Raw genomic sequence first — 27,571 nt, 5'->3', positions numbered from 1 at the left:
AGTCTTCAGTTCTAGTCCTTTGAACAGAAAGACATTCTAGCTCTCCACAGCCATCAACTTTTGTGCTGTAATTAGGCTGCTTCCATGCATTTGAATTGTGTTTGCAAAGGAATACTCTGTTATGGCAACACCTCTACAGCCAATTTCAAATTAGATTAAAAACTATTTAAATAGACTACTGATCTTCATTGTTCTGTGCATCAGATTTTTCTTTCCATATTTCATACATTTTTATATTTCTAAACAAAGAGGAAAGAATTACATAAAAGGAGAGAAAAAAATGTAGCCAGTGACTCTCACTTACCCGTCCATGAAAGCCTTCTGGGTGAGTTGTAACACTCAACACATGGTAAGAAAGTTTGGCACATGGAATGGGGTATAACGAAGCTCCATTGCTTTCTCCAACACATCTCCTCACTCCTTTCAGCACTGGACATTCAACAGCTTTGTTAAGAGCTGCTTAAGACACCTCTGTATCAACTTCCAGACCTCTGTAAACCTCGTTCTCAAGCAGTGAATATGGCCCTTGCTCCATAATTTAAAAAATACAGTTTGATATTTGTTCTGTGGCAGAGAAAGTCCATATAATGTCACAGTAACAGGACACAAAGAACTGATCTAGTATAAAAATCACACTGTCAGATCAAATTTGTTCCAGACATTTTGATGGAATACCTTTGCACTTGTAAAGCTTTACGCCGGAGAGGCTATTGTCTATTCTTGCACAGCCAGCCAAAATCATAAATCCAGTATGAACCTAGCATTGCTTGCTCTGCTAATTCAACAGGAATGTGATCATGTGCCTGAGCCTGGTCTACCTTTAGGCAATCACACAGTGCACAGATCTGGCACTAAATATCATTTAAGTTTGACCTAAGAGGCAGCCACTGTCAGGGGAGAAAACAATACAAGTGAAAGGAATAACCATTTATGTCTGACAATTTTGATAACCAAACTCAAAATTCTCTTAGCATGAAAAATTTCATTCTCTGAAAATCATTCAGAATTACTAACTTACATGTACTTTGTCCTGCAATGCCAGGTATGAACTACATTAAAATTTGAAAGAGACAGATAGAGCAGGTTAGGCAGTCCGTTCACTTGCATATTGCTCACTATGGGGATTTTAACAAGGAAAGGGCACTCTCTTGTCGAAATAATAGTTTATAAAATATACTGCTTCTGTGTGTATTGTTACAATCTTTTTAAAATGTAGCAGAAATGCTTCTTCACTGATAGTTTTAGGTTCATAAACAGGACATAAATTTTACTTCAACGCATACATGAGCAGGTATCACCCTCCAGTGACTATGGAGATAGCAATAGCAGAGTTCTTTCACAGTGCCAGCTCTATGTATTAAACAAAGGAAAGAAAAAAAAAAAGGGAAGGAAAAAAAATATACCTCAAACTCACAAACCAAGAGGACATCAGCGAAACTTGTTATTCTTTTCAATGCACTAGACAGTAATTAATCTGGCATCACACCAGTGAAACCAAACATGAGATCCTGAAAATTAGCAATATCAGGGCAACTACATAACTCTGATGCATGCTTAAACAATGTCATTAGTAAAAAAAATATTTTTTCCTCTATTTATGCCAATGATACATATAAAAAGGTATCAATAAACAACAGAGGGACCTTATCTGTAAGACATTTCTTTTACCTATCTAAAAAGAAGGTGTGTTACCAGATCTCAATGCTGCAAACTTTTTGGGACATAATATCTTCAGAAAAGACATTCGAAACCTCATGTGACAGAGAGGATAAAGAAATGGGTTCAAAGAGGAATTGATCCACAAAAGCCAAAAGGTTGCTTCATACAAGGAGTTATGGATGCACTTTCCTTGGCAGGCCCCACGGATAATCATTAATAATGAGTATGGGGCCCAACAAAAGGCAAACACACAGACAATTATGGCAAGAGACTTTGCTATTTTCTTGTCCCGTTGCAGTTTTGATCCAGTCCTTGAACAGAAAGAAGCAGAAAAGTTCCTTTTGAGAGCTGTAGAGGTGGTTTCTGTTCGAGGTGGACCATTAGCCATCACTGCTGGTCTCCATGACCTCGTTAGTGATGAAACACTGTCCTCTGCTTCTGATGGAGGAGATGATGCCCCTGGCCATGACAAGCCACAAAACCTCCAGGACAGGCTGCTGCTCCTCACAGGCTCACAGTCCTGCACACTGCCACGCCGCTGGCGCCTCTGGATGTTGTGGAAGATGTGCACGTTGAAGTAGGTCACCAGAAGCAGCGGCACAAAGAACTCCAGGGTGGATGCACACAGCAGGAAGTACCAGTTGTGGAAGAACTCGGCGTAGCACTGATCTGCCGCCACCACGCTGTGTCCGGCCACGTGCTCCCAAAACAGGATGGCTGGGCAGTACAGGAGAAAGGCTAAGACCCAGATGGCCACCATCTTGGTGGCAGGGCTGGACATTATTCCCTGCTGGGCTCTATAAGACACCTGCAAGAGAAAAAGGGCGTGTCACATATTCAGACAACATTTTGGGAAAATTATGTCAAAAAACCATATGTAATGAAGCCAAAAATAGTATTTGTTTTGTATTTCCCCAGACACCTATAATGTCTTCACTGTGTAAGGTTCTGCTAGTCTTGTTCTCCTTACACTGCAGTTCTGTGATTTATTTTAATACTGGGTATAGGAGAGGAGCAAAAATTATGATGGCTAAACAATCATTTGGCTTCCAGGTGTGAAAGGACATAGCTTGTTTCCACTACACAGTAAAGCAGCAAAAGGAATTGGTAAGGAATACGTTCATGATTCATCAGCCCAGGCTCAGCAGAGACTGAAAGAAGCTGTAGGAGTTCCTACATGCCCAGCAAAAGTAGAAGCCTTCTATATTAGACAGGTTGCCATGTGAGACTGCAAACACCAGACAATATAATTTCTCGTACTGTTTCCTCTTGCCATAGCAGAAAAATCTATCCCAGACATACACTATTACATCCCCTGCTTTATTTAATCACTCTACTTTAATATTAGGCTTACCTTGTAAACAGTTCATTCCACTACTGAAAGTCTTGGTGCTTGTATGTCTACCCAGGCAGCACAGTAAGAATTAAAATAAAATCATCCAAGGTTAGGAAATAAAAGAACTAAACCCACCCTGTAATAGCCCAGCCATACTCTTGGTCCCCTCCATCTTTCATAGCCCAAGAAGATAAGTTAATGAAAAGCTGGACAATTTTATGTCCTCTGTACTGTTCAACATTTTTTTGGCATCTCAGGCTTTCCTCAGAACTTCTGCCTTCCTCATAAGTTTCCCATGCTGCTCATTAGCAGACCACCTGCATGCTACACAAATAATGATCAATGACACCTTCACAGCCACACACCACACAAAGGGCCCTGCCCCTATTTCGCCAGCAAGTATAGAGAAGTAGTGGGTTATACACATTGATTTGAACTGTCTGTTTTAAATGTCTGTAGCCTGAAGAATCAGACTCCATTACATCTTAAAGCATCATATTAACTCAATGCACAGTTCCAAGTTTGCAGTAATGAATTTGCCACCCTGTGCAAGACCACAAGCAGCTCAATTTAGAGGCAGAAAACAGGAAGCTGGGTACAGCTTCACGAATTGTTAAGTCTAGATCCTGACCACAGGCTAGGTTTGCAGCAGAGGCAGAGGTGGATCCCAAGTCTATGAGGAAGCATGGTGTATTTCCTTTGGATAACAGCCCTTTACACATTCCTAGACTCACTCCATCCTAATAACCTAAAGAAGAAAACCAGAATGTGATCATGTAAATGAAGACCATCACCAATTGCACAAGAACATAGACCTCAGCTAGGTTAAAGAGACCCTTTAAGTTACATTTTTCATATTCTGAGCTCTGCAGCTTCATTAGTGTCTTAAATACAGGGATTTTCATAATTTATTATCCAGCTTTAAAAAACAAAACAAAACAAACAAAACAAAAACAACAACAACAACAACAAAAAAAAAAAAAAAAAAAAACCAACTGTAAAACCACACCACTAGGGAAGAAGAGAAAGTGATTAAGCATCATATCAGCACTTCCTGAATGAGAACTTCCCAGTCCAATATGAAACATGTCATTCAAGCAAGCAGACTCATCAGCCTGGAGAAGAAAAGGCCTTGGGGTGACCTGGCTGCACCCTTCCAGGATCTGAAGGACAAGTAAAGATAGGACAAGGAGCAATGGCTTTAAAACTAAAGAGATTATGTTTAGATCAGATATTAGGAAGAAATTCTTTACCGTAAGGATGGTGAGGCACTGGAACAACTTGCCCCAAGACGTTGTGGATGCCTCATCCCTGGAAATGTTCAAGGCTGGGTTGGATGGGGCTCTGAGTAACCTGATCTAATGGGAGGTGTCCCTGCCCATGGCAGGGGGTTGGAACCAGACAATCTTTAAGGCCTCTTCCAATCCAAACCGTTCTATGATTCTAAGACCAAACACCAAGTAGAGCTTAGAAATGGTGAATGATAATATTTATTACTTGATTCCTTGGATATCTTCTGAAACAGAAGAATGACAACACTCAAGAAACATCTCTTATGTCTCCACATATTTTGATTCCTTCTTCTTTTTGCTTCAAGAGATCAGTTTCTACTCAAGTGCTCATTGTCAGCACATGTCAATCACTCCCTGAAGTAATTCAGATCCTCATCTGATTTTCACTCAGTCCATCTCACATGTGTGACCATACCCTCTTCTTAAAAAATTTATCTAAGCCTAAGCACATCCTTGACTCAGCCCAGTTTTCATCACCACCACCACTACCAATGGCCAAAGGCCCAAGTTCTCCACATGCCTGCTGTTCCTTTCCCACCTTGACCTTCCTATCTCCTGTGTAGTGTAATTAAATAATTTCTAGTGCAAGTGGCATGAGGGTAACATTGAAATCATAGGCGAGACAATGTCCTATCCCTAAGTCCCAATGCAACATTGAAGGACCATCTTTTCTCCATTAAAAATTGGTACCAATAACAAAACCACTGTTTAGCTTGAAGTGTTAATTGTGAAACACTCAGAGTTTTATAGAAATCCCAACATATATAAAGCAATAAATAGAAATGTTATTCTTACAGCTTTTGTAACTGACAGGAAACGGTCGTAGCTGATAAGGACGATGTTAAACACTGAAGCTGTGCACATGAGGTAGTCCATGACCAGCCAGAGCTTGCACAGGCTTCTTCCTAAGTGCCATGTCCCTGTCAGGGCATAAGGGATGTACAAAGGCATACAGAATGTACCTGTGAAAAGAAACCAAATGCACATGTCAGCCAGCACTGCACCGCATGAGAGCAGAGAGATATTTCTGCAGTATCTGATAAAAGATTGATCAATACTGGCTGGAATTACCACATGGAAGGCTTTGTATTATCCTGCAACCAAAGAACCTTTGCTACAACCTAGGTACTAGTAGAGTTCTTATAATTAAAACCCCTCAGAAAGGTGTATTGTGTTTATTATGTACCATTATTACCTCTCCAGTGAACACCACCTGCTAAAAGGAGGAGCAGCTGACTGTTCTACCTGCTGAAGTAAACACTACTCTGTGTTATCTGCTGAAATTAAAACTAAGAAAATTATCTTTCCCCCAATGTAACTCACTGTTTTTTATAACAAATTATCCAATTGCCATGCTTCTACTCCCTTAGAAGCATGTGTCAGAAAGTGTTCCTGAACTTAACTTCTTACAGAAATAAGAGTTTCAGACTAATTTTTGAAAGCGTATAATCAAAAGTCTGACAAGAACAGCACAGTTAATTAAATACACCCAGTGTAACCTTTCTCCTCATCATAAATCTTGATAATAACCACTTTTCAGGGGCAAGCTGATAGGATATTATCTGTGGGAACTCACCAGACTGTGAGAACACATGAGTGACCCACCCACACCCATTGCTACCTAAATTTAGGCGGCTGAATCCAAACGTTGTGAAAGTGCCAATATGGCCTCATTTTAATGGATTTTGAGGTGATCACCCTGCATAGAATCACAACACAGCCTTGGGAGGCTGAAGAACTAACAGTGCAGTCAACTGGGATGCAGAAATGCAGTGAACAGCATCAACACTGCAACAAAATGGAATCACTGTATTTACAGAGCAATTGGCACTTGGTCTTTTGAGCAAAACATTATAGATTTTAACATTCACATCAGGAAAAAAGCTGTGGTTTTAGCTTTAGATTTACTACATAATAGTGTGTATTCCTGTAACAGAGTATCTTGAGAGTTTCCATTTCCATAAAAATGTTACAGTTCTTGTTGTTCTCCCTATACCAAGAATCAAGAGATCTCTATTCAAACCCAGCTATGGATCCAGAAGCACAGAGACAAAGCAAAAGCTGCTGAATGGCAAAAGCAGCTAGATTAGATATGATAAAAGAATAAGCAGATGATTCAGTAAGTTTTTAGCAATTTAGATCAAGAAGAAAGCAAGGATAATTTAGGCATATACACCAAATCTAAATTATGTAGCTACAAAAACACAAATCAGTTTGACTCCAAAGTCAAACTAAGGCAAAGGCAAAACTTTTAACAAAATCTATAATTAAAAACTAGACATTCAGGTAAATATAATATCACAAAACAAAAAACTATGGAAAGTAGGTAATGCTAAGTTAGCTGTACTTCCTTCTTTGGCAGAGGACGTTATCTACCTCATACTTCTCAGCTAGATGTTGGTGTTTGTTCAGTATGATGCTAGATTGTGTGTCAGACAAGACAACACCAGGTTTTCCACTGGTTTTCTGCTCACTGTTCTATTTTTACCCAGTACATTGTAACTGGAGAGCAGGCAGCAAGAGCTCTGCAGCAGAAGGCAGAAATAAGTTGGAAGAAGACATCAAGCATATGCAGGGAGGTATCAAAACATTATACAAGGAGATCTGGATGTCACAAGGATAGGACTATTAGAAGCTGTGCTCTTGACAGAATTTCTAGAACTGGCAATAAATTTTAAGAAATGTTTCTTCTGTTCTTTCAGTATACTTCTGAAATGTGCACAAAAAAAATCATTGTGATACGACAAGTCAGAATACAGATTTCATTAAATAGCCACAACTATTTAAAATCATACTTCTACATCCTCAATAATTTAACCAAGGCTTTTAGAAAAGACACTCAACACTTCACAGAATATTGGAATACATCAGTCTCCAACTGAGCATCACACTCATGTTTTAATTGTACTTTTTCTCAGTAGAAGTTTCAAAACTAAATGTGTCCCTATGTATAAATATACATGTACCATCAAACTTCTTAGAAGTTTGTATTTGTAATTTTTATCTACCTATACAAAGATATATTCCTAAGGTATTACTCTAGACACAGCATGTACAGCAAAATGTTTAAAAATACTATTCATCACTATTTAGTCACAAACTTCAGGTCATGATATGTATTGCGTGACAGCAGACTGGAAAGAAGATATCGACCATGTATCCAAGATCTGTCAGAAAATATAGGCTGTATTTGATTTGACTATCTAGATTTCAGCCAAAACTCTTCACAAACAACTCCCCTTCCTTGTTGGTCCATTAAATTCCCACAGTAGTATTTTATCCTGAATCATTAAACATTACCTGCTTCCCTAACAGAGCATCTTTTATTATCTGAAAAATAACAGGCTGCTAAAACAGGTCATGCAACTTCCACCATTCCCCATCCTTCCCTCAGACACAGCTGGGAAATAAGTTCTCTCAGAAGAAAACACACAGAAAACAAACACCACTGCTTCTCCTAAGACTCCTACAACACAATTACCACACGGCTCCACAGCTGGTGACTTACCCACTGCAAAGTCAGAAACAGCAAGATTCAGAAAGAAATAGTTGCTCCGATGCCTGAGGTTTCTGTCCATCACAAAAGCAAGGATCACCAGGGTGTTTCCAAGGATGGTCACCAGACACAGCAGCACCATGAGGAAAGCCAGCAGCACCAGCACACCCAGGGAGAACTCGGAGCTCGGCAGCTGCGTGGGCCAGGTCTCGTTACACGTCGCGGCCACATGTGGAGTCTCGGCTGTGCTGTTGTGCATGGTGGGTGTCCAGGTCAGGTCAGCCTGGGAAGGAAGTCGTATCTGGCAAAGTTATCCAAAAGGCTGAGATTCCTAAGGAGTTAAAACAGGATGGGTCAAAATTCCAATATGCATCCAAAAAAAAAATTCTCAGGGAGGGGAAAAAGTAAAAAGCTTTTGATGCTAGATATAATTTCCCTGAGATTCTTTTAAAGCAGAACTCTAGCAGACTTCTGCTTAAGAAATACACAGTTTTTTCATGCTCATATTTTAAAATGTAAGTTCTTCTTTAAGCAACTTGATTCTTATCTGTGGAGGTCAGGAGGGTTGATTTGAGGTTCCCTCTGGCTTTCCTCCCTCCCTTCCTGATGTCTTTTGTTTGCTAGCATTATATACAATAATTTTTATTTTATTTTTCTACAACCTGTGTACATATCTTAATGAGAATTTAAAATACTTTTTAATTTCATCCTTGTTTATTTGACATTGTTGCAATTAAGAAAGACTTTGGTTCCTCTCTATTTGTGTATTTATACTTTTCGCTGACAGAAGGCATGGTCGACTTTGTTTTGCTGTTGTTCTACTCTCTGTGGTCTCTGGGGCTGAAAACTGATACGATGTAAATAAGCATACATACACTTACTTACCAGAGCAGTTAACCTGTAATGGTCCAACCCTCAGAGATCACTTCAAAACCCCCTCTGAAATCAGTTTTAAAAATCTTAGTAGCAGCTTCAGCGACACATCACCAGCTGCTGTTGTCCCAGAATCAAGGAACAAAATACAGACTCCCTGAATGAGAATGAGAGCTTGGCAATTAACTTTAACAGGACAAGGATTTTCTTTCCATACTGGTGGGAAAAATCATGTGTCTTCCACAAATGCTTGTATTTTGTATGAGTAATGAAGCCACTTGCAGAGAGCTGTGAGTATTCCACAGTCGTAAAAATTCAATCATTTTTATTATGGGTTCTAAAAACACTTTGGCGTCTAATTTTAAATACTTAAATCTGAAAAGCATTGGCTGTCATGTCTTTGCCTCTGTTGTGGGAACAAATTCATTAGCGTTTGCCAAGTGCTTTTACTGAATGTTTGAATGGCAATAGTACAAAATGCAAAACTTTATTATCCATGCAAGTATCTTCACAGCATGCATGCCCATCCCTGGTTTAAGCTTTATTTTGTGTCCAGGTACTGTGGCACAATTACTAAGTAATACCAATAGCCTTTCCTCTGCTAGCCATATTGAAGCCTCAAAATGAAATTCAGCAGTTTCACTGTTTTTCATGAGAGCCAGCTGACCTTGCCACGTGGCTTAAATCTTGCAGTGATTTCCAGGAGTACATAGCTGCTTAATTTGTATCCCCTCTCTCTCCCTCAAAAAATCTTAATGGACCTTAGATCTAACTTGATTTCTTGAAATCTTAAATATCCCATTCTTCCATACCATGCTTGCAAAGCCTGTGTGTTGCAAGGCATCTACACATATGAACTTCAATAGGATATCCACTATATGAGCTTTTAGCAGAATTTTCCTGTGTGTGGCTATGACAATGATTTAATCAGTCTAGTACACATCTAGCCAGAAAAATATTAAAGTAGCTAATAAACTGTTTTTCTTACTGAAATAGACATGCTAGGCAATAAATGCATAGCAAAGATGAAGACATCAAAAGGATTCACAAGTAAACTTCCCATCTTTATCTTCCCTTCCTTCTTTGCCCCACATTAAACACATACTACACTGTAGAAATGTCACCCTGAATTACCTGCAACATGAAGAGACTACTAACAGTCCAGAATTGGTATGCTGCTGTAAGAAAGACAATTGTCTTCACTTTTAAAAGTTAAGATCTTAAAAATGTGGCTTTTCATATTTCAGAAGATTTCCAGATGTGTGAAGGACATTTAGAGGAAATGCTTGACAGCAAAACCACCAAAGAGTTCTTCAGAAGATACTCAGCTAATGAGGTATTCCAGAGAGCAGATATTAACTCTTGGTCTGCTCATTTAGGTTTGAGACACAAAGAAGAAAAAAAAACATTCTGATACTACCTTGTAGGAAATTCTAATGCTGCAATAGCTAATCAGTGTTCAGCTGTAGTCCTGATTTATTTTCAGAATAACAAAGCAAAACCAGGAAAATAAAAATATATGACAACAGACGGGCCAAAAAGACAAAAGCCACTATCCAACCTTTCCTGAAAATGTTTGACATATTTTTATGAGAGGCAATTGTACTTTGAGTATAAATTAATTCTATTACCCTTCTTTTTTCTTTTGCCCAGGTAATGAAATTTTTAACTCTTCCACAAGTGTGCATTACATCTTAAAAACCTTATAATATTTGACAACAAAAAATAGTTAAAACTGCTGCTTCAGTTTAACATTAAAAATAATGTCCCAGCAGAATTTTAAGAGTTGTTGTCAGACATTTTTGTAATCTCTTTCTCCTGTTGTATTTACCTCTTAGAATAAAGGAAGTTTAAACTTAGGAAATGCCTTCAAACAAAAATAGGAACTGTAACTTATCTAACCAAAAGTGTCCATAAGACAGTTATACAGCACTTCATGCTCTCCTTGAAAGAAATTGTGTGAAAATAAAAATGCATTTCCACTCTGATAGTCCATTTTCAGGCATTTTAAAGGACAGGGGATTCATTTTGTTCACTGACTGTATGGTCTATTTCACTGCTTCCTTTAATTGTGCATCAAAAAATTCTCATCTTTTCAACAGGCTCCTGGAGTGCCAACCATCACAGAACAATCCTCAAAGAAGTTCTCTAATAATTTCAGCACATTCCTTAGCTCACTGCCCATGTTCAGTCCTCCATATGACACCAAGCAGGCCCTATCCAGCATCTGATCAGAAACTGCACAGGCAGTTTCCAAACACCACACCTAGCCCCATGCCTTCCTTTCACAAAATATCTAAAACTTTGTAAGTGACCTGGTGTATGAATGATTCTAGTCCCACTCTCAGTACAGAATTCAGAGGTACAGAATTCAATTAGTAATACAAGACACGTATTTTAATCCAGGAATGGAGATAAGAAATCCACATTTTCAATTAGTCAACAACTGTTGTTTGGTGGGAAAGGGTGGGATGGAGCAATGGTTCCAGATGCCACACTGTCCTCATAACAAGGAGCTCACATGTGTAAGAAACAGAAAACTTGTGTTTAAGCTCTACGTCAGAACAGCAGAAGAAATCACAAAACAAGATGAAAATACATCTACGGCTTTACTGAATTCTCTTCTGAATACAACACATCCATTTGGTAAGATAAGGCAATAAAGTCCAGGGGTTTCTTGTATAAATATGTGCAAAATAGTATTTTAAACTTTTTAAAAAATAAATTAGTGTTCTGTTTTCTTCTTGTTGTCCTTCCTTATCTTTTTGCTCTTTCCAGTTTGTCTGGATGACTCTTCCTGAAATGAAAAACAAGCATCGCAAAATTAAAAAAATATTCTTGTAAACCACAAGTGTTCTCCCAAGGTCACCCATGAGAGTTATTTTTAATATGAACAGGATTCATAGTTCACAGAGATTTATGAAAATTTGGACTTGTTTATCCATTCACACAGGTTGTACTACTTTTCTTCTGGCTTCAACTAACAGTGGAAAGTCACACAAGTTCACATGCAAATGCCTTCATTCTGGGGAGATGAAACTTACCGTTGATGTTACATAGTTGTACTCCACAAGTACATTTCTTGCACAATTGTTTATATGTTTGAAACGATCTGGTCCCAAGAGAATACCCCCATACCAGCGGGACACCACAACTAATACATTGTGGACGTTCAAAATCTGTGAATAGAAGAAAGTAATAAAAGTTGTTATCTTTTCATTGAACCTGGTTTTACTGCTGACACCAATCTGAATCAAATAAAAAGTCTACTATCTTGTATTTAAAAAAATCACTGAGCTACATTTCTTATTTTTTGATATGATCAATTATTACTCTGTCACTAAGCTGATTGTCTATTCACATTTTTGGTAGTGTTGGTGGATGTGGCTAATGACAGCCAGGCCACAGGCATTACACATATAGATGTATAAAATTCCATAAGCTAGTAGTGTTAATATCTGCATATTAACAACAATTAATCATCTCTATTAAGGAGAAAAAACCCCAGATATCTGACTAATTTGAACAATACTGTTAAAAGAGTCAATCATTGTTTGTGAAAACAGAACTGTTCTTAGAATTTTAAAATGAGAAGGACTGGGGGCATGTTCTGTGACAAGCATTTTCTACTCTACATTTATTATTGGCCATAAAGTCTATGTATAACAATTGCTGACAGTAAACAGGATGGTACTAATCTAAAATACAGTTTCTTGTAACCAGAAAGTGCTATTTGAAATGCTGGTCTTATCTGAAACAAGATTAATTTCTTTTTTTAAAAAAAAAAACAAGCCCAAAATCCTAAATAAAACCCCCCCCAAAACCCTGTAAGTTCAGCAACAATAAATGTTTTAAATCACCTGATTTTCATACTCATATGTTGTAAGAGCTCAAAAAAAAAACCCTACAAGATCTATGAACATCCAGAAATCAGTCCATAAACTACTTTAATCTTTTCCTATGGCTGAAAATTGAACTTTTCTGATCCTTATCTTACTATTCTTCCTGAACAGAAATATCCCCAGTAACTAGGATTACAGATGGAGAATTATGATCCATGTAATTTATACACGTTCACATTTGAAAGTGACATCCATGTCATTTTCTAAACTGGACTTTTATGTAATATTAAGTGCCTAGGTAACTTTCAAAAGTAGGTACTAACAAGCTGAGAAAAAGCTGATAATCTCAAAACAAACTGAGGTACAGTAACTACCAAACTATATCTTTACATTATTTTCATAACAATAATCTTCACTGTTAACACATATACTTGCATGTATTACATAGCCTAAGTTTGTTTATTTAACCTCCCCAAGTCTGGTTTGAGTTATTTAGGAAGTTTGAAAAAGTTCAAAATTAAAAATGTCAAAATCTTTCCATCAACTATACCCTTTTTTTTCAGGAAAAAAAAGGAAACTTGGGGGGGGGGGGGGGGGGAAGTTTTCAGGAATAAGAGTGCAACATAATAAGCAAAAAAATATTCAAGCAAGAAAGGGACAGGAAAATAAAACTCCTGTTGTGAAGGGAACATCAGTGAAATAAAAATAATTATTTTGTCTGCTCACACAGCTAAGTAACTTGAGACACAGCATTAAGATGCACCCAGCTGTCTCCTGTAGCTGTGCTATTTTAATTATGGTTTTACTAAGGCTTGCATCGTGAACCAAAATTTATCAATCTCAACTCACTCACATTTAGTAGCACCTTTGCCAAATATTATTTCAACACTTGAAGACTAAAATATATGTGAGTATGAGGGCTAAGGACCCAGAACAGGAAACAGCACAACAAAACAGACTAAATGATCAAAAACAACTTAGCTCCTTCACTCCTTTTGTATTTGAAGTTCTACTCTGCAAGTTCATGTATCAGCATCTTTTTATTACACCTACTCAAGGCAACCACAGGAAAGGTTGTGCACAGGTCAGCTGTTATATTCTGACAGTCAGCTGCTCCCAATCTTCATTTTCTGTGTGCTTTACACCACACAGGAAGCATAGGATTTAAAACTTAGTTATTGTTTAACCCATTCAAACTATTACTGCTGCCTATGAAACATCACTTGTTTCTATGATCCAAGACTTGAAAGTGCTACAGCCTGTGTTTTTCCTTTCACCTTGAGAAAGCAATCACCTGGCTGGCTGCTAGCAGAGCAGCAAAATTAAAACAAGCTTCTACAGCTTATTTACATTGTAGTGATTTTTAAAATCAATATGAAATCAAGATTTCCAAAAGCCAAAGATTAATTTCTACAACCTGCATAAGATGGAGAAGACGTCCACCTGCTGCTGTCTCTCCATCATCTTCGCAATCCTGTAGGAACGTCTGCTTATCTTCACAGTATATTCTATAAAAGAAAAAAAAATAAATAGATTTTAAATAGATTTAAAATGTCAAGTAATGAATATTTCTACATGATTAATAAAGTCTCAGATATCTTTCATACATGTGTGTATCAATTCTAATTCTCTACTACACATATTTACACGAAAACAGGATGAGGCATGGGGTAAACCACAAGTGTTTATCTGTACAGTAGAACAAGTTCTGAGAAGCTTTTACACAGACTCCAGTCTGTGCTTTTACGCAAAATCCAGTCATTACCAGTTTAAAGTCCCTAAACAGAAAAATACCCAGGTTTTTAGCCTAATAATTGCATCTAGCTGAAACCAACTCTAACAGATACAGATTCAAATAATGGCATAAACCTAGAAGAAGAACTTGGACAAAAATATTATGAATAATTAATTAGGTCTGTATTTCAGCAGCAACATGAAACTAATACTGAAACTTGCCTTTGGATTCTCCATGTAATCTCCTTTCTCAGGAGGCACTGCAGCAAACTTTTGGGTGTATTGTTTCATAAAAAAGACAGCTGCCCAGATCTAATTTTCCAGAAATAATGCTCAGAGGTCTACTGACCAATAAGTTGGTTTGCTACCAACTTATTTCCTAACTTCTGAACTTAGTTACAGGCGACACAATGAGGAAGAGGCTTCTAGTACTAGATGACAAAGAGGAAGCAGCAAGTATGTGCTCTTCTTTTCTTCTTTTCTTCTTTTTTTTTTTTTTTAAGTGGATTTGGATAATATGAATGAAGGAAGCCAGATCATCATCTGTGAGAACAGAAATGCCTTCTTTACAGAAACTTTTTACTTAGGTAGAAGCTTTTACTTTTTAGTAAAGTAAGCTTTCACTTGCTCTCATTTCATGGCTCATTAGGATGACACCAGGATGGGCATGAATAGATAAGCATCTGTACATGCTTTTTTTAGATGACTGGTTCCTACAGTTCCTCCCTTTCACTGTCACATACATTCCTCAGAAAAACTACACCACTATCCGGACTGAAACCAATTAATTTCATAGAAGCAAAAGTTGCCAGAGGCAGATGACTGCCAAACCCATTTTTACCTGTTTCTCATAATCCCTGAAGTTTCTCGTATTTCAGCTGAAACTTCATATGCCAGATGTCTGCATCAGGCTTTCTGATTCGACTCTTATTTCAACTGAACATTTTCAGCTATTTCTAAATATAAGGTTGAGGGGGAAAAAGAAGTTACTTCACCCAAATAAATACACATTTAGTTCAGGATGATGTAGTATTTCCATGCTCAGACGTACTATAAAAGTATACCAATACATGTTCAAAGCCACTTTCTTTTCTATTCCTAATGCTGCTTTACTATTTTATTTCTTACTGTATGCTCTACTTTCTTGAACTCAAATTCAAAATAATACCTGCAAGACTAATCATTCAAATAAGAAACCTATTCCCTAAAGCAAGGAATTTCTTTTAATAGCAAGAAATTTAATAGGAACAAATTTCTTTTTTGTGTCCTGCACTGATTCGTCAAAGAACACTAAAAAAAGTAATAAAAATCACTATCTGTGTCTCACCTGTATGCATATATGTTGTGGGTAGCACTTGCAATTTTCTTGTTCTCATATAATTTTTCAAGAACCCTTTTAACCTACAAAAAACAATAGAGAAAACTTTCCTTTTAGAACAGGGGTTTCATACATCCCTCTCAATATCACTGCTAAACAACCACCTCCCTAGTGCTACAATGAAATGATTTTATGCTTTGACATAAAATGTTCACTGTGATAACTCAAGAAGCAGCTTCTCAGTATTCGCATACTTGTTTTAAACAATTTTCCTGGGATACTGCAAACAGCTTGTCCCTTGAATTTCCACATTGTCTACATTCATATTAGTGCTCAAGACGAAGAAGTTGTCAAATTGCTTTATTAAACAAGAGACAGTAAGATCCAGAAAATATTTTTTAGTCAGTATTAGGTATCAACTGCACCTGCTTACTTTTTTAACAATAAAGTTAAGCTGGAATAGAACACAACACTGCTTTTACCTATTTCACAAAAACATGATGTTTTGAAAGTCCTACTACATTTCAAGTTTTTCCTTTTCTCTCAAACGTGTTTTTTCTACAGTTTCCACTTTACGGAAAGAACAGTAAAAACAAAAAACATCCCATTAGGGGTCTGAAAGTGTATTTCCCAGAAAGCAGATATTCCCATCATGTCTATCTCTTTGCTCTTAAGAAGTACCAAATTCAAAACATTTACCAATATCAGTTCATCATATGTTTCTAAGTAAACAAGCTAGCAATTGTTCAACCCTTTCCAATGGTCTAGCAAAGAGAAAAGCTTTTGATTAAGACACCATTTTAGTGCATAATACAAAACATTACTGAAGTTGAGAAAGCTTGGGAAAACATGCCTGGCAAGTAAATTGCTTTCCATTCAAAAACAAATGTCTCAGAGAAGTAATCAGTAAACATATTTAATATCTGCCCTAGCTACACTGTACTATTTCTAATTCTTCTTGAAGAAATTCAGCTGACAAAAATGACCTCAAATGAAAGATATCTCAATGAAAAAAAATCCTATTATTAATGGAGAATATTGCTTCAGACATCTATCTTGTTTTTACTTTGAACACTGAAGGAAGACAACTCATATTACTTAATGCACTTTCATAAACATGGAAAGTTAAAACAATAAATTTCAATACAGAGACTTAAAGCACAAATCCTATGAAACGATCATCACCTTTGACATTACTTATTTCCCGGCTACCAGGTTCCTGCGAATGTACTTTAAAGATTAATTTTTGTGCTACAGCTGTATCTTCTTTAAGTGATTCTTTAATATAAATATATAATAAATGAACTCTGTTACTTTAGAAAGGGAAGAAATGGGAATGACTGGCTTAATGTATCATTTTCATTTTAAAATACTCTCACCTTTTTATCATGATTTGTGGGTAAGATTGTTCCTACATACACAAAACCCCACATGAATGTACAGTGTATGTGAACTTGAAAAGTCAAAGTGCTCCAGAAGGGATGCCAGGATTTAGAGATCAATTATTATGTCCATACCATGCAAATTATTGAGGGAAAAAAAAAAAAAAAAACAAACCAAAAAACCACAGACAGCTTCAAACATTACAACTTTTGTATAGAGAAATCAGTCTAAAAACGCTGTCAACCTGTCAGTGTTTTTTCACAGCCACTGAGTTTGTAGTAGACCTGGCTTACCTAGAACTTCAAGAAGCACTTGACAATATCCCTTACCAAAAATTCTTTTAAAAATCCTTAAAATTGCATAAAAAGAAAGAGAAAAATCCTCTCAAGGTTTAACTCTGAGTTAATAAAAGAAAAGATCAGTAGTTTCCCCACTAAAAGGGGATGATCAAAGGAGGCTGATGTTAATAGATGGAAACTGATGCACAAAAGAAACTCCAAACCCCTCTCAATTAGGTCAGGATAAAGACTTACTTATGTATGATCCAAGTATGTTCTGCCAACAAAATTCCTTTCTCAAGGAGGGAAAACATCTTTAAACCCATTCTAATTCCTTTTCCAGCTAACACATGATAGACTCAGTAACTTCCAAACATGACAAACTTGCCAACATCCAGAAGTCAAATTACAGTGCTCTTATTCTCTTACATCTAATGCACATAGTGGTAAACAATAGCAGGAAGAAGAGCTGTTGTTTCACTACTCAGCTGATAGTAAAAGCAAGAAAACAATGACTACTCAGACAGCATTAGCACAGAAAGATGCACAGACAGAACAATGTATCTGGCAAATCCCAAGTATTCCTGTAACACTTTGACAAGCTCAAAGTAGAGGCAAAAAGAGAAGAACTGATCTCTACTAACTTGTCTGGTTGTCACCACTGGAGCCAAATGTGCCTGGAATGTGCTCCTTCGATCTGTGATTGGGTTTCCATGATGTATGGGGGGCAGTTCTTCATCTATGGGTCACAAACAAGGGAGTGTTTCTTTTCTTTTAAGAGTACAGAAACAATGCATGTGGCTACAAAAGTAAAGAATGTCTTAACTTTTTTAAAAGGGACTTGTTTAAGTGAAGTACAGAATATAACAAACCCACTAAAACATATTGTATTTTTAATGACTGTTATTAAGCTTTATTATAATTCTAGTGTCACTAATTTTATTCTAAAGCTGGGTAGAAAAGCAGACTCTTCAGGCCTCTATCTCAACAGAATTAACAAGAGCATATTTTTTACCACTCTGACTTTCCGATGTCATGCAATTTAACATTTTAATTTGATCTTCTTGAATGGGCTGATAGTCTAGGAGAAAATCATCTCCATCATCTTCATCAACTTCTTCAGTGGTTTTCTTAATATCTGGTTCTATTAAGATACAAGCAGTAGAATTTATTATACATTTTTGCAAGACAAGCAAAACAAAATTTCAAACTCTTTTTCTCAAAAGACTCTGACTTCTCAGTTCTAAACAGTGTGACATTAAAAATCATTAAATGCAGAACAGTAACAATAATTACAACAAAACCCAAAAGTACTCACCCCTGTATTAACTTAAAACTTCCTGAGAATTAAAAATAAAAGTCGTACTATGAGCCTTCCCTAAGTTATTCTGTTTCAATACTAAGTAACAGTATTTCTAAAAAAAGAACAATGTTTACTGTTGCCATTAAACATTCAAAATGCTACCTTTAACCTGAATTTAGAGATCAAATTTAAGCTGATGTTTCACAAAAAACTCCAGCCATTTACTGGTCATTTGGGGGCAAATTTAGAGCTCTTGCTCAATGCTACTTCATGAGGGTGTAAAATTATTAGATTTGAAACATCTCTCAACATGCTTCAGGTATTCTGGGATTCCAAAAATCCTGTTGTCCTTTATGCATAGAATGTATGAAAAATAATAGTCAATAACAAAGGTGGAAATATACAGGGTTCTGACACCTGGATTTAAAGCCAAATTAATGTATCACAGTTTCACTCCTATTTAGAGGAATCCTGCTTATGATGCAGGTTTTATAATATATGTATTTTCCATAAAAATGTCTGCATAGTCCACTGAAGTTTATCTCCTCTTGAATCCCAATCCTCCAACAGTGCACTCAACACCAGAAATTAATTACTGCTATGAATAATTCCTTTGCAGAACAGAGGGCAATACATAATGCACCTGTGGGCAGCACTGTCCTTTCACACAAGGAATTTCACTCCTGAGAGAACTGCGACCTTGTTCCAGTTCAGAGGCCAGCCTCACCTTCTTTTCCCTACTACTTTTAAAAAAGGGACACTGCCACCGCAAAACAATAAGTCCTGACACAGGAGACTGTTCTCTGATATTTAGATCCAATTCAAAAGTGAGCATAAACTAATTTGCACTGAAATCTTACTTTGCAGTAGAAGAAGAAGAAGGAAAATAATTTTCTGAAGTACCATGTATTTTCTGAAGTACCTGGATCTGAAGACTGTGCCTTTTCTACCAGAACTTCTCGTATCTTCTCCACCCATAAATACAATATGCTTTCACCAAGGTTCTGTCTGGAAGTAAAAGGTCATGGTAAATGAAGAATCACTTTTGCAAATTTCACTTGGAAAGTACACAAAATAACATACAGATTTCAGACACATAGAAATTGAACATAAGCTAGTGAGACAAAGAGCTTAGGCAGGCTTGTGTAAAGTTCTGTCTCAGTAGCTCATTGGGTGAAAAACTTATCAGTGGACTATGATAGTAGGCCAGTAGAGCATTGGAATGAAACACTACATTTTGGGTAATAGGCAGTGCTATAGGACAAGGAGATAAAGATTTAGGCCTAGGAGGCTTCACTTAGGGGGCTCAGGTGTGTATGAAGGTACTGAGGGAGGATGGGATGAACATGTTTTACATACATGTTATGAGTTAAGAAACGCTTCCTTTATGCGTAGCAGGACCCAAACAAAACACATTTCAAGTGGTTAAAACGCTTATGAACTGTGCATGTTTTTCTAAGAAACAAAGCCAAAGATTTAGAGGTGTAGATATCTCATGATTTCTCATTAATTTTATTCTTACTGCCACCATCTGGGCACCAGGTAAGTAACAAGATTACATATTTAAACTTCGCTTAATGTATACAGCACTATTTTCAAACAATCAAATACTTTGATTTGAAATAATCGAATTCAAATAAGCATACATATTTCAAGAAAAATATTCCAGCAAAAATAAGGACTTTATGAACTTGTAGCCCTCACTTCAAAATCTAGACAGACTCCAGAGCTATTCAACACTCTGATTTCACACTGCTTTTTGTACAGAAGCACTGCTTAATACCTGAAAACTTTTTTTTTTAAGTGATGGAATGAAAAAACATTATAAAAGGAATAAAATTTCCCTGTTTTATGAAAGTAAAGCTTTGTCCAGCTATCATTCAATTACAGTTTCTGAATAGCTGTAAATTACCTTGTGTCTCCCAAAACAGACGTGTGATCTATAATTACCCTTTTTTTTCCATAGCAACTGACAGTATAGTTCATGTTGGTTTAGACTGCAGAACTACACAACTTAGATCCCTGGGGACTAGAAAACTGGTCAAACACAATGTAAATGATGCAGAGTATTTCTGCTCATCTGACAATCATTTAGACATTGAATAGATAAAAGGCTTTCACAAATACTCTGCACATCAGTGATTACTCCAGGTGTTTAAACTGTTTAAAATGACCTAAAGTACATATATGACCTAAAGTATAAACACTTTAACTTCCTGCTGAACAAAGAGAAGTGAGAGCAGACCAGCAAGGACTTTGTCCTCTGAGCTGATATAGACAGAAGGGAGCTGAGCCAGCACAATTTGACAGCCTACAGGACTGAATAAAAAAAAGAACCAGCAGCTCTACCTGTGGTAGAGACTCCATCAAATCCTTTGAATCTGGACAGCATTAAGGACAACCTTAATCCTTTTTGCTTCACTTAACAACTGTGGTGAATATGATCACACAGAACTTTTCACTTAAAATCCTTGTGCATTTTTAACACTTCAAATTAATTTTTACTTGCTGAAATTATCTGTTGCTTAATTAGCTAAGAAACCCAGTTAATCAAAGTAAAAAACCCTTATGCAAGCTAAGTACTCTCTTCCTTATGGCATAAAAAAACATTTCTTATGCAAGATGCTCAGATTTAACTGTCTGGGGCCTGACTGTGCTTCCTTATGTTTTTATTTCATCTCTTTTAAATAATCTTTGGGATCTAAAAGAAATAAATAAACCATATAAAATTACTACATTTTCTACCCTGCTTTCACAGCAATTCAAAATCCTGTAATTTGAGTATTTCTAAATGCTGTTTATTCTCATGCAGTCATTATGCCTTGTTGTTAACTGTACACTGTGATAATAAACAGCCCACAATGTTCCAGATTCCAGTTAATAGATTCTGCATGTGTTTGTTTAAAAACAACTTATCCCTTAACTTTTGAGAAAAACTGGCATGCTACTTGTGCTCTAAGACACAACCAAAATTTTTCACATCCTGTGTTTTAAAATTCAAGTGCAGAACAGATGGAAACTGAAAACATATTGTCTCTTTTTACTATGTTTTGGTCTCAAACTTACACATATATTTCTTCCAAGCTATTTGCTAGGTCTGTATAATCTTGTCCTCGAAGCCAAGGGGCACTAGAATGAAAAGAAATGCAATGAAAATTGTGCTTAATGCTGCTTCCAACATTCCCAAATAAATGTGATGAACACCTTGAAATTATAACTTTGCCAACCATCAAGATTTCAGCTGTAAACACCTTGGAAAAAGCAGGATAAAGAATAGAATATCCTTGCTGGAAACATCGCCCATCACTGGTATACTTTAATTCAAGGATTATTTTAACTAAACTTCCACTTACAGGTAAACAATTAACCAATTCATCAAACACAAATGTTTGCAAGAAAACTTCACCTACTTTAGTTGATAAATAGGTGGCTCTGCAGTTGGATATCCTGGTGGCAAAATCACCTGAAAGAAATTCAGGATATATATTCACTGGACTACTCTCAGGTAGATGAGCTTTACTGAAGGACTCTGATGTCAAGCACCAGGACTACAATTAGTGTTACAAATAAAGAAAACAGTTGGTTGTGTTGCCACAGAATTACAAGAACAACTGAATATCTGCATTTAAAGTTCCAATAGCAATAATGCATACAATTAAGTTTTATGGGGCAATTTATAAGGATGCAGAATAAAGAACAGAAAAAAAGTGAAAGAAGCTTGCACACATGGTTATTGGACTTAAATAGTGGTACCACACTTCCCTAAGTAGACAATTCCATATTTCTTACAATAAGTAAACTTATTGCTTTCAGTTCTGAAAACATCAAGTAAGGAGATGGATCAATTAAGTTGATTCAAATTTCATTTTGTCTCAACACTTTCCAGAACACACATCTAGATGCAACTGCAGTAGGTTCACTGAGGCACAAAGTCAATGTAAAAGTATTTCAGAAATTGGTGAAATACACTGAAATGCTTTGGTCAGACGTGGAATTAGGATATACTACTGAATATATCACAAGCACACCGATGTGTTACAGGAGCAATCACTGAAAAGTCTTACCACAGACTCCAATCTAAAAGCTTCTTAATCACCTGAGTAGATAATAAACCATATTTAAAGGGTTTCACATCAGTCCAACTGCAAAATTTGTGCTGAACCTCTTACCACCACTATACCTGCAAACAGAGGGTCCATTTTGGTTGATCCAGACAGTCACTAATCTTAATGCAATAGATTTTTTCATCTTCATCAACAACACACCAATCATCACCATAGATCGATGAAAGGGCTTCAATTTCATCAATCTAAAAAAGAGAAAAAAAGCAAAAGTAAGTACCCCAAATAAAACCCACACAGCTTTGTGTGCCAATCATCTTTGCATCTTTTAAAAGTCTTGCTCTTCTACAACTCATAGACAGATGTGACAAGATTCACTGCACTGGAAGGCCCTGAGTATTGGAGACCCAGTCCTGATTCACAGGACTTCAGGTGAGCCAGGGGAGGTTTAAGCTGGACATTAGGAAGAATTTCTTGAGAGAAGGTGTGATTAGACACTGGAATAGACTGCCCAGGGAGGTGTGGAGTGGCAGTGCCCGGAGGTGTGTAAGGAAAGACTGGAGGTGGCACCCAGTGCCCCGCTCTGGTTCACTCACAGGCTGGACTCGACGATCCCACAGGTATTTTCCAACCTAACTGACTCTGTGATTTTTTAAGTCACCTTTGCTCAGTTCTCACACACACACACACAACAGCTTTTGAATTTCTGTGGACAATCCTGTCACCCCAGCAGTGACAGGGCGGGCAAAGGGACAGGGAGCAGGGGCCTGCAGCTCCAGCCGGGCGCTCCGCCTGGAGAGCAGGGGAGAGACCCGGGGCTCGGCACTGCGCTCTCCCTGAGAGGATACCTGAGGCCAATTCCCATAAAGAAAAACCAGCGCAGTGCCTTCCGCCTAGAAATGAAGCGGACGGGCGGTGCAGGAGCGGCACGGCGGGCGCGGAGCCGCCCAGGGGCCGGGGCTCACCCCCTCAAGTCCCATCGCCCGTCTGCCGCTCACCTGCTGCTGGGCCCTGTCCGTGTCACCCGCCGCCATCGGGGCCGAGGGGAGGAGGAGGAGGGAGGGAAGGAGCCGGAGGGAGGGAAGGAGAAGGAGGGAAAGGCACAGGGACAGCTGCCCGGCGCCGGGCCCAGTGCGCAGCCGTGGCGGTGACGCTGCAGGCCCTTCCCTCCTCCTTCCTTCTTTCCCTCCTTCCTTCCCTTTCCTTCCGCCGGAGGGACAGCGGGAGTGGGCCATGTCCTGCTGTCTGTCATTGCCGCACAACCTGCCTTCTAGCCGTCTTTATACTTTCCCCTTATTCCCGACGGCCTGGTATTAAACTACAGGGTGTAAGCAGGTCTGTTTCACTGAGGACTTTACTGATGCAGCCCTTTTCACCTTGTGTTCATTGGCGCTCCGATTGAACGTAACTAGAAAATGTCCCTTAAAAATTATGCGAAAAGTCGACAGGTGTTTCAAGCAGCTTTCATTACAGTTCTAGAAATCCATTTATTTTATTTAACCTCGGGAAGGTTAAGGCATCTCTTTTAGAGGCGGCACTGGTCAGCAAAGGTCTCCTGGCGAGCAAAGCCTGGGCTTCACCCTTTCTGCAGTTTTGTAGTTTATGTTTTCCTCCAGTGGGATTTTCTACTGGCACAGCTGGGAAGAATTCAAGGTAAGCTTCAAGCTTTGCCCTTCTCGAAAGCCTGGAGAATTTGCTCCCGTTCAGGAGAACAGGATTAGAGTTCAGAATTATTGTGAAAATCAGGTCAGGCAAAACAGACGAAATTAACCAACAACCCACAGAAGAAAAAAAAAAACAAAACACCAAAACAAAACAAAACACCAAAACAAAAACAAACAAACAAAATAAAATTTAAAAAAAAAAAAAAAAAAAACCAAAAAAAAAAAAAAAAAACACCACCAGGATGCTACTGACAAAACTAGAAACTAGCACTGTATTATCAAATATGTATATTCTGGATGGAGAACTATGAATAGCAGTTCTGCAGAAATATATTTCAGAGTTAGAGCAAATCCAAGACCATCTTTGTCTTCAGTGTCACACACAGAATCAGTGTATTATTTTTGAAAATATAATAAAAGGAATATAGTCTTAGAACATGACAAAAATGGGTATTTTATCAAAGTCATGTATTCCAATTAATTGTAAAAGAGGGAGAGAAAGAAACGTAGACAAGACAGTGAGCTTATTGTTTAAACAATTGCCTTCTGACCAAAACATAACTGAAAGCTTTAATATATAAGGACCTAGAAAAGATGGTGCTCCATCTGTTCATCCTAATACTAAATTGCCTTATAAATCTAAAGTGAGAACTATGACAAGACTTAAACTTTCTGAAAACAATCTCTGTATGATGCTTGTGCCTTATAAGTTGATAGTTTTGTCTTAGCTGAACAAGTGACTTTACATTACTTTACATTTTGTTATTAAATAACTCAAAAATGTTATTGCCATTTTTTATGACTGTTATCTCTAAGTCATATAAAAGCATTGATATGAAAGACTTCAGCAATCTGGTCTCGGGCCAGGAGAAACTGTACCAGATAAGGAGGCACAGAGAAAAAAAAAAAAACACAAAAACTGTATGGACTGTAGGCATCTCTGGCAGATTTCAGAGGACTTGCTAATTTCCTTTCATTGTAATTTATATTTTTGACAAGTCTCAGTAAGCAGAAGTGGAGAAAAATGTGCCTAATGAATCTCCAGCATGTTTATAGATACTAAATTACTAACGGAGTAGCTGAACTGATATGGTGCACAGGAGTATTTATCAGATAATTAATGTCTTTGTCTGAAATATTCTACTAAAGCAGAACTGAAATACATATATCCACAGCTTTCAAGCAAAGGATAACAGCACAGTGGAATTTACTAAACTATTTACTAAACTATTCTTTTAGTATATAACTGAATTTCACTGTTCTTTATGGTGAGGCGTCTCCCAAAAGGATACTCTTCACAGCAATGCATTAACTTTGATATTTAAAATGGTTACGAAGTCTAACCTTGGTCTATTAGTTCAGTCTTTGTGAACCACCCACAGCAAAGAGAAATATTTAAAGCTCAAATCAAATCAATTAAGCCAAAGAAAACCCTGAGGTCAGGGAGCAGCCCTAATTGCTACCTTGAATTCTAATTCTTTGTTCTGTCTTGTCAAGGCAAGATAATACACTGGGCAATTACTCTTTCCATTCTGCAACTGGAATCTAATACTAGAGCATGAAAAGCTAGAATGAGATATAAATTATATTCATTCAATCAGGACTGAATCACAAATAAGTAAAAAACACAGAACAAAGAAATACTAAATAATTAATGTTTGAGTAAATTATCCATAACCCTGCTTTATTTTGCATACAGCAATTCAAACAACATGATGCATTTTCAACTCCTGTTTTACAATAAAACCAAAGGAAGATTGAGAAGAAATAAGGAGCATGTCATGTCATGTCATGTCATATACTAATGATTAATCCCCTCAGTTCTGAACTCTGGTTTCAGGCAGGATTTTCTTCTGCTGAGACTATTCCAGTAGTGTCTTAAGGACATAGCTCAAGGACAGCATTTTGCTGTAGTTACTTTTAGCTAAAACATTACATTGTCTCTAGTGCTCCATTTCCACTCTACATTCAATGGAAATCTCATTCTGTAATGGAAATCTTAATTGGGCCACCCAATAATGAGCATTTATCCATTTGAGGACAAAGTAGTTCAGCTGATTTCAGTGATGCATTTTGCTAGATTGTGGTCTAAACTGACATAAATTAGCTATAAGGTTCATAGCTATAAACTCTCCACCTGCATCTGACTTATCATTTTGGAACTAAAACCAAACCAAACTGGTTCAGTCATAAGAACAAGAAAGTGCATTAAACAAACCTAGTTCTTGGTCTAAAACTGCATCTCTGGCAAGGCTAAGGAGAAGCATGTGTACAGGTGACTTAATACCTTGGTTAGAAATGTTTCTTCCCATTTAGCCACAACCCAGTCTTTGTGCTGGCTATGATGGGGTGTAGTTGCCTTCTGTAGAAATCCAAAAGCTTTTCTATGAAGTAACTACTAGCAGGTTTTAGGAGCCTCCTGAGAGAAGAGGACTGACAGTGAATTCTCATGTTTTCTCCTGCCATAGCTGCATTCAGATAAAAACAGGTCTGTTAAAAGGAACTTTTCTGTGTTATAGGATTTTTTTCCCTGCTACAGGATATGTCAAGAAACCACCTGAGCTTGCTTCAGTGCTGCTTTGAGCAGCAAAAAGCATTTCTCAGCTCAGGAGGCAATCCAACTCACACCATCCACAAATTCACTACACTATATGGTTATTGCCTGCAAAGCATGAAAGAAACTTCAGCAAGAGACTAGTATCTGCAAGAATTCCTATTGCAGGCAGTTCAGAACAACATGAACATTTGCTTTGGTCACTCACTGTCAGTTGCTCATGGTAATCTAGAGACATCCACAAGATCACATCTGAGAGTGTCAGCACATTAATTAATTCTCCTGTGTCTGCGTTTTGCCAGCCTAGTAAATAAAATCTGTATGGAAATAGGGCAAGGACCTGTGCTTGCTGCACTGGTTTTCAGAGTTGAGGAGCGGTTTTCTCAAGAAGTGCACCAGGGCTGCAAGAAAGCTGCTAAGGAACAAAATTTTAGAATTGCTGGTGAACTAAAAAACACAGTCATTTAACATGTTACTGTGTGAAAACAAACATACAACCCATCATATGTCATTTATTATTTCTACTTCTCATTTGTATGTGCTCCATTACCCAGTCTGCCCATATCTCAAATTTGGCCAGTATGCTCTAGTCTGAAGAGGAAGAACACAAAGTGTCAGTGCAATAAAGGTTGCCCCATCACAGAGAGGATATAAAAAATACTATACTGTGAAAATCAGAGACAAAGCAGTTCAGTGAGTTCTGTGCAAGGCTGTTTGCCAGCATGTTCAGCCCTAAGATGGGACATGTTTCATGCTTTCTGAATCGCTAATTTCAGCA

General features: G+C 37.6%; 2 protein-coding genes across 2 annotated transcripts; both read right to left on the bottom strand.

The window, feature by feature from the left end:
- Window positions 1-1,672: 1,672 nt before the first annotated feature.
- Window positions 1,673-8,109, bottom strand: LOC310906705 (histamine H3 receptor-like; the record flags this gene model as incomplete). The annotated part of the gene is made up of 3 exons (XM_083856156.1): window positions 7,796-8,109; window positions 5,083-5,249; window positions 1,673-2,467 (listed from the first exon to the last, which is right to left on the bottom strand). The coding sequence occupies exons 1-3, from the start codon at window positions 8,040-8,042 to the stop codon at window positions 1,673-1,675; spliced, it is 1,209 nt and encodes a 402-aa protein (XP_083712282.1). The 5' UTR covers window positions 8,043-8,109.
- Window positions 8,110-11,039: 2,930 nt separating this feature from the next.
- IMPACT (impact RWD domain protein) lies at window positions 11,040-23,688 on the bottom strand. The gene is made up of 11 exons (XM_083870209.1): window positions 23,574-23,688; window positions 22,695-22,823; window positions 21,925-21,977; window positions 21,581-21,643; window positions 19,437-19,522; window positions 18,227-18,355; window positions 17,856-17,950; window positions 15,560-15,633; window positions 13,916-14,006; window positions 11,701-11,835; window positions 11,040-11,453 (listed from the first exon to the last, which is right to left on the bottom strand). Exons 1-11 carry the CDS (start codon window positions 23,607-23,609, stop codon window positions 11,382-11,384), a joined length of 963 nt encoding a protein of 320 aa, XP_083726335.1. The 5' UTR covers window positions 23,610-23,688; the 3' UTR covers window positions 11,040-11,381.
- Between the last annotated feature and the right edge of the window lie 3,883 nt (window positions 23,689-27,571).

Source organism: Zosterops lateralis, assembly GCF_965231275.1.
Source record: "Zosterops lateralis genome assembly, chromosome: 1".
NCBI classification, from domain to species: domain Eukaryota; kingdom Metazoa; phylum Chordata; class Aves; order Passeriformes; family Zosteropidae; genus Zosterops; species Zosterops lateralis.
This window is presented reverse-complemented; position numbering and strand designations above follow the sequence as displayed.